We start from the raw sequence: 8,257 nt of genomic DNA, 5'->3' as shown, positions 1-8,257 counted from the left end.
TGTATTTTTTTAAAATTTGTAAATATGTTTAATTTGCATTTCAAATAAAGAGTGCATAATCCAACAAACACGTGCTTTGTAACTAGAAACAATGTTTTCACAACCAACCAAACAAACCGAGTCTTGGATACCAAACAACTGGCCAAAATTAGTCCATAATCCATTTGCAAGGTAACATGTTCTGGGCCTTGACCCGTTGAGCCCTAATAAGACCCAGATTACCAAACACGTTCTAATTGTGTCAAAGCAACAAAAAATCGGTCGGGCGGGCAGCGAGACTCGGTCATCGTTGGTGTTAGTTTTCATCTGGAAAACGGAGACTCAGAGTAGAATATGACCAGGCGGTGGCTTCACTGGGCGGTGCTAACCATCACCCCTAACCATCACTAAGAGGAACCCGTTAATGGGCCTGGACCATTAGTTCGGTTATTTCAAAAAAAAAATAGATTAAAAAATTTGCTTAGATTTCAAATTTGCCCAGATTTGAAATTTGCTTAGATTTAAAAATTACCTAGATTCAAAATTAATTTGAAATTTGCTTACTTTAAAATATGTTCGAATTTGAAATTTGCTTAACTTTAAATTTTGCTCCTCTTTAAAACTTGTTGAAAAAAGAAAAAAACATAAAAAAATTGAAAAATCAAAGAAAAACCTAAAGAAAATCGAAACCCAAAAAACCCAGAAAAACTAGACAAAAACCGGAAAAACCGAGGCGTATATGCCCCTGTATGTTAATGGGCCGCGGCCCAAACTCTCCCCTCGGGTGAAACCACGCGGCGATAATTTGTAACCATCACCCGCGGGTGATGAATTGGAATTGCCAACTTCACTTGTCGCTTTAGGGATGTAAATGGTACGGATAATTTCCGCTTCGAATCCGCTTCCATATCCGTTTTTGAGGATATGGTATGCATTTTTAGAAATCCGCCGGATATGGATACGGATGCGGATAGTGATCAAGCGGATATCCGGCAGATATGGTAGAGGATATGGTATTGATACTATCCGATGGATACGGATTATCCGCCATTTTTTGCGGATTATCCGAGGTCTACAAAGAGGATAATCCGAGAAAATTAGCCCAACCCTAAATATTTAGACAATATAGTTAGTTCATCGGTCAAAATATGTATGCTATTAGTACATAAATTGCTTTGTTGTACGAAATAGTGTGTACATTTAGCTATATTCTATAATTACAAGCATATTTTACATAGAAAAGCATACTTTTAATTTTTTATGCGTATATTTTCTTAATAATCCGTTTCCGATCCGAGTTCGGTCCGAATCCGCTCCATATCCGTAATCCGATATAATCCGCATCCGAATCCGCATCCGACCATTATCCGCTCCGATCCGAATCCGTTACAAAAATATGGTAAAGGATATGGTAAGAGCAATATCCGATCCGATCCGATCCGTTTACATCCCTATGTCGCTTGGCCATCGATCGAATTTTCTTCAGGCAATGAGTGGTGTTAGCGTCCACGAGCTAAATAAATGCCCAACGAGTAAATAGGCTGCAGCTTCTAAAAGGTTTTTTTTCCTGAGTTTATTTCCTTAGAAGATGGGCCAACAGAATATTATAATGTGTATCTGGACTGGGCCCTGTGATTCGGGGCCCTATGCGGCTGCACCTCCTGCGCATGCTCAGGACCGGCCTTGGTATGGTGCTCAGAGCCGGGCTAGCTATAAATATTTAGATGACAGCCCATTTACCGCTTTGGATTTCTAAAAGAGAATGGCACTACTCAAAAAAAAAAAATGGCACTTTCCAATGGAAATTATATTTAGCTTCGTCTTCGCACGTAAAATCTCCCACTACAGGTTAATTAATTGGTCTAATTCAATTGCCTTTGATTACTTGTCGTGTGGATTGGACCACTTTTTTTGCCCATGGGATTGGGCCACTTGGGCTGATAAACACCAAGTGGTAGAACTACAAGCATGTGATGGAATCTAGACAGGAGACTTCATGCAAAGTCCAGCATGCATCATGCCTGCATGCATATGTAATATGTTGCTTCTCGTTCGGTAGTAGTATTAGGGTCTGTTTTAGTGTAGGTTTACCCTTAGTGGAGATTGGGAGTAGGTCGCTGGATCTCATCGGCTTTATATTTAATGCAGTATCCATACCACACTAAAACAGACCCTTTAATGTTGTTCTTGGAGGTTCCTTATGTATTCTGTACCACACCGCTTTATATTTAATGCAGTATCCAGGCCCTTCGGGGCCTATCCCTGTTCAAAAAAAAAAGATTAGGTAATGTGACGAGGAAACCATCTTACAAACACGGTCATGACAATCTCACTAAATTTTGTATAGATAGTCACAGGGTGTGTCGTTCGATTATTTCAAAATTTAATCGATAATACCAAGTTTGTTTTCGGAGGGGGAAAAAGGCTTCGAACCGTCCACGTCGCCCCACGCAGGCGACCGGGCCAGCAATAAACCTCATTGCCCCCCCCCCCTCGCACCGTCGCCGACCAAAACCCGCGTGGTGCCAGCGGCGGCAGCCCACATGGGTCAGAGACGACTGGCGGCTATGTGATGAGGACATCCCTACCACACTACTACCTCCGTCATTGCAAGATGAAGACAATGCTGCTGTGAAGCTCAAGTGCAATGAAGTCAGAATTGGACCAATGACACGAGCTCGTGCGAAGCTACTTAAACAACAGATGAATTTGTTCATAAGTGATACTTTAATCGATGAGAACTTTATACTGCCTAAGTTGTATTACTTATGTATGATCAGGTATGAAGAGGAACTAAGCATCGCACGAGGAGGAGAGGAGCAGCTAGACAAGAAGATGGATGTGAAGCTGAACATGGAGCTGGACATGAAGACATCCCATGGACGCGCGAGGGAGGAGCGGGAGGCATGCGCGAGAGGAGGAGATGCAGTCCAGGCCGGCGCCAAGCCCGGTCCGACCGGCCGTGTCACCGGACCACCCGGTCCCAGCCCCGGTCCGACCGGCTTCCACGCCGGGTCCGTCCGGTCCAAACCGGACGTGACGCTTGTGCCAGCCGGGCACTATCTATATGCCCGACACCGTCGCCCGGTCACCACCCGGCGCCAGGCCCGGTTTGAACCGGCTGGCCCGGTCCCAGGCCCGGTCGACCGGCCCCCAGGCCGGCCGTGTCCGAGTCTGTCTCGACCAGATCTATTCTGGGTCGGTTATTTTCGTACTTTTTCGACCTGAGGTCATCCTGAACCCCTATATAAGTGCCCAGAACGCCCCCAAAGTAGCTTTAGACCACGTTTAAGATAAACCCTAGTTCATAGTTGTTTGCCTTGCAACTCTATTGAATCTCTAAACCATATTGCATCGATTTGGTGTTGAACCTCTGAAAAGTCTTGTGTGATCTGATGTTCCATTGGGAATTAGACGATTGCAACTTACCGCTTCATGGTCGGCGGCTACGTGCGCAAGTGTGTGGAGTTGCGAATATCTTGTAGGGTTGAGAGCTGTTCAGTACTACTTGTCATCCCCAAACTGATGGTCAAACTGAAGTGGTGAATAGAACATTGTCACAATTGTTGAGATCCATGATCAAGAAGAACCTGAAGGAGTGGGAAGATTGTTTGCCGCATGTGGAGTTTTCTTACAATAGGGCGGTACATTCTACCACAGAGCTGTGTCCTTTTGAGGTGGTGTATGGTTTCAAACCCATTACTCCACTTGATTTGTTGCCTTTGCCCATACATGAGAGAGTCAATATGGAGGCATAGAGGGCAGATTTTGTACGGAAGATACATGTGAAGACTAAAGAGTTGATAGAGAAGAAAGGCAAGAGCAATGCTGCAAGGATGAACAAGAAGCGCAAGGAGATTTTGTTCAAGCCTGGTGATATGGTCTGGGTACATTTTCGCAACGATAGGTTCCCGAAGCTGCGGAAGTCCAAGTTGCTTCCTCGTGGTGCTGGTCCTTACAAAGTGCTTGCCAAGATCAATGATAATGCTTACTCTATAGATCTTCCAGTTGATGAGTTTGGTGTCAGCAATTCTTTCAATGTCGCTGATTTAACACCATAAGACGGAGAAGACCTTGGAGCGTCGAGGTCGACGCCTTTTGAAGGGGGGGGGGGAGATGATGAGGACATCCCTACCACACTACTACCTCCATCATTGCAAGATGAAGACAATGTTGCTGTGAAGCTCAAGTCCAATGAAGTCAGGATTGGACCAATGACACGAGCTCGTGCGAAGCTACTTAAACAACAGGTGAATTTGTTCCTAAGTGATACTTTGATCGATGAGAACTTTATACTGCCTAAGTCGTATTACTTATGTATAATCAGGTATGAAGAGGAACCAAGCAACGCACGAGGAGGAGAGGAGCAGCTGGACAAGAAGATGGACGTGAAGCTGGACATGAAGACATCCCATGGACGCGCGAGGGAGGAGCGGGAGGCATGCGCGAGAGGAGGAGATGCAGTCCAGGCCGGCGCCAGGCCTGGTCCGACCGGCCGTGCCACCGGACCACCCGGTCCCAGCCCCGGTCCGACCGGCTTCCACGCCGGGTCCGTCCGGTCCAAACCGGACGTGACGCTTGTGCCAGCCGGGCACTATCCAGTATGCCCAGCACCGTCGCCCGGTCACCACCCGGCGCCAGGCCCGGTTTGAACCGGCTGGCCCGGTCCCAGGCCCGGTCGACCGGCCCCCAGGCCGGCCGTGTCCGAGTCTGTCTCGACCAGATCTATTCTGGGTCGGTTATTTTCGTACTTTTTCGACCTGAGGTCATCCCGAACCCCTATATAAGTGCCCAGGACGCCCCCAAAGTAGCTTTAGACCACGTTTAAGATAAACCCTAGTTCATAGTTGTTTGCCTTGCAACTCTATTGAATCTCTACACCATATTGCATCGATTTGGTGTTGAACCCCTGAAAAGTCTTGTGTGATCTGCTGTTCCATTGGGAATTAGACGGTTGCAACTTACCGCTTCGTGGTCAGCGGCTACGTGTGCAAGTGTCTGGAGTTGCGAATATCTTACAGGATTGAGAGCTGTCGCATTGGCGACAGGGACCAATCGAGAGATCTCGTTGCGTCATACAAGTTATCATCCACTTCATCAAGTTATCTCCGCTGTGTTCATCCCGTGATCATCATCACCACCGTTGCTTACTGAGAAGATCGGGCCACCCCTTATCACTGTGCTACTTGGAGATGGCCTCAACATGGCAGAGGTGGATGACCATTATGGCAGTGTTTTGGTGGCAGTGGTGGCGATGGGGCTCGCGTCGAAGCTGCATGGGGCGGCTATGAGCGGCAGTGCACTCCATCATGTCGAGAGATGTGCCTAGATTTGGACTCGTGAGGGCCTGATTTGGGCTTTTTACGCTATGTCCGCCATGGATTTTGCCATGTAGTTCTCCCTAGCCCCTCCCGTCATCGCTGGGAGGAGGGGGTGCACGTCCCCTAGCCCTAGCTGGACTGGTTGGGGCGCCAGGTCTGGGATGACAGGCCCAAATCTGGTGTCCCATGGCCGCTTGGCAGACTCATATCAGGTGTCATGGGGCGTGACTTACTGGTGGTACAGAGGTGCGTGTGCTATCGGGCTTGTTGCCCTTATGCTACCGAGGGCTAGTTGTTTGACACCGGCTTCCCTCGTCATATGTCGTTTCCCTATCATGGTTGTGGTTGTCCTAACGCGGGTGCTTGATCATGGAAGCCGGGGAAGGGATAGAAGGTGGACTGCGCAAGGGACTCTACGACGAGCGATGTGGGGTGGTGATGGTCCCTATCTTTGTGTGGACGAGGTGGAGCAGGCGGCAGGGGATCCCAGTGGCGGACCCAGACCAAATGTTGAGTGGGGGAAATTCAGCTGAGTGGGGCTGTTCTAGTGGAAATTCCAAAAAAATTGCAACTTTTGCTTCAAATACAAACAAATAAGACTGAAATTTCAAAAACTGAGTGGGGGCCACTGCCCCCACTCAGCTATACATGGGTCCGCCCCTGGGGGATCCTAGTGTTGGCGGCGCTTCGGCAAAGGCATCTCCCTGATCATGTACGTTCTGGAAGCCTTGCTCGGAGATAGTGCGTGGTTAGGTTTACCAGACGTGTTTTGTGAAGGTTTTTCCGGGTGAAAACTCAGCGCTCCGGGGCCAACGGTGGTAATGTCTACGGTGGTTGTAACCCCACCACCCCCTTGGGGCGCCGTTGTGGGTTCTTTTCCACGTTAGCGTTCTGGGTGAAAACCCTTGGCTGTTTGTCTTAATGACAACAACGTGATGCGTCGTTACCCTCTTGAGGGCGTTGTTGTGGAGCTCTGGTTCTCCTCATTCCCGCTTCAGTGTCTTTGGTGGCAAGTCTGGTTCCCGATGTACGTTTTGTTTCATCTTTGATCTGATTTATAAGATGGTTTTTTCGCCAGGTTGTATCGGTTCGACCATTTTACAAAAAAAAAAACGGTTTAAAAGTCTATTTAGAGGAGGAATACGAGCTGAATATTCTCGGCTACATGAGGAAGCATTCAGTAGAAACCTTGGCCGTCTATCTCGATGACGCCAACGTGATGCATTGTTACCGTCTTGAGGGTGTTGTCATGGAGCTCCGGTTTTCCATGTACTTTTTATTTCATCTTTGATTAGCTTTATAAGATGGTTCGCTCATCACACATTGTATTGGTTCGGCCCGTTTTGCTTTATTTATAAAGTGGAGAAAAAACCCGTTTCAAGGAGGAGTACGAGCTGAATATTCTCATTTTTTTGAAAGCAGACTATTCTTATTGTTAGAACCACATACTCACACACTAGTCACTAGACTCCACGACACGCATACCACGCGTTTGGACAATGCATGCTGGAAGATGTTTCATGAAATCGGCTGCTGATTTCCTCCAAAAGATGTTGCAGGTCTTGCTGGTCAAACTAAAAAACGAACCACTAGCTTTGCTAGTCTGGGTCTCCGAGTGCAAGTCTTTGTCAAGATCGATACATAACCAACAACTAGTAGTAGTACTAGCTACTCCTGGTTAGGGAACAAGTGTAGTACTACTTACTGTACGACAACTAATTAAGATCCGACGCGGCTAAGTGTTTCCATTTATAGTGGCAATATACTGTATATGTAGATGCAGATGCGTGCACGCCACACTCCGCGCGCGACGAAGTTAATGCTCCTGTGTGCACTGCACCGGGTGCACCTACCAGACCCGCACTTTCCATGAAACTTCCGCACGAATCTCCGCGACGTACGGACGGCCCATGTTGCTGCCCGCGTCGATCCCACGTAGGCAACTGTCGTCACGGAGCTACGTCTACCCATGAAAAGGTCCACGAAAGTTTCTCGATCCGACGTAGTGTAACTTACGTACCGTGCCAATGCCAATGGATAAGCACTTGACCTTGACTCTCTCGTCCACGCTGCAAACGCCTATATAAACAAGCACCGCCTTGACGATAAAACATTCGACACTTCGCTAACACAAGAGTGTCTAGTTACGCAAAATCTCTCGGCGTGTACGCGACAGTTCGCAAAAAAAAAAAAAGCTAATTCATTATCACAATAATGGAGGCGGCCAGAGGTAATGATACACGGTCGTCGACGGCGACGCTGCTGCAGCTGCTGCTGACCCTGTCGTCGCCGGCAGCGGCGAGCAGGGCCATCGACAAGAATAAGCGGGTGCGGCTGCCGGCCGAGCGCGGCGGCGAGTTCAAGTGCCGGACGTGCGGCCGCCGGTTCGCCACGTTCCAGGCGCTGGGCGGCCACCGGACCAGCCACAAGCGGCCGAGGGTGCGCGCCCATGGCCTAGACCTTCTGCTCGGCGCTCGCCCAGGTAAGGCGAGGGGGCCCGTGGCGCACCGGTGTGGCACTTGTGGCCAGACGTTCCCGACGGGGCAGGCCCTCGGTGGGCACATGCGCCGCCACAGGCCCTTGTCGTCCGTAGGCGCCGCCGCCGCCGCCTCTTCGAAGTGGACGGAGGCGGACACATCATCGTCGTCGACGTCCGACTTGTCTTTCCAGCCTGATGAGGACGCGTTTCCTACCTTTTTCGAGTTTATATGAGGGATTAGCAGCACTGTATGATAGGCTTGGGATTGGTTCGTTTCAAGTGGTTTGCTCTACGCTTGAGGAACGCACTTGCGTGCATATCGCATGCATGCATGCGCACGCACACACACCTTACTTCGTCAATGGGTAGTGTGGCGATCTATTGTACATGGAAAATATGTGTAAATGTGTGCTATACAGCCAGTGGTGAAGTGAACGAATGCGCCACAAGTTTCATTTATTTTTTTAAAAAGTTGTAT

General features: G+C 48.7%; 1 protein-coding gene across 1 annotated transcript; it reads left to right on the top strand.

Annotated features, from left to right (window-relative positions):
- The first annotated feature begins 7,514 nt into the window (after positions 1 to 7,514).
- On the top strand, positions 7,515 to 8,012 carry LOC124696196 (zinc finger protein ZAT18-like). Its single transcript, XM_047228957.1, has one exon. The coding sequence runs from the start codon at positions 7,515 to 7,517 to the stop codon at positions 8,010 to 8,012; it is 498 nt and encodes a 165-aa protein (XP_047084913.1).
- Positions 8,013 to 8,257: the final 245 nt, after the last annotated feature.

This window comes from Lolium rigidum, chromosome 3 (genome assembly GCF_022539505.1).
Source record: "Lolium rigidum isolate FL_2022 chromosome 3, APGP_CSIRO_Lrig_0.1, whole genome shotgun sequence".
Classification (NCBI taxonomy): Eukaryota; Viridiplantae; Streptophyta; class Magnoliopsida; order Poales; family Poaceae; genus Lolium; species Lolium rigidum.
This window is presented reverse-complemented; position numbering and strand designations above follow the sequence as displayed.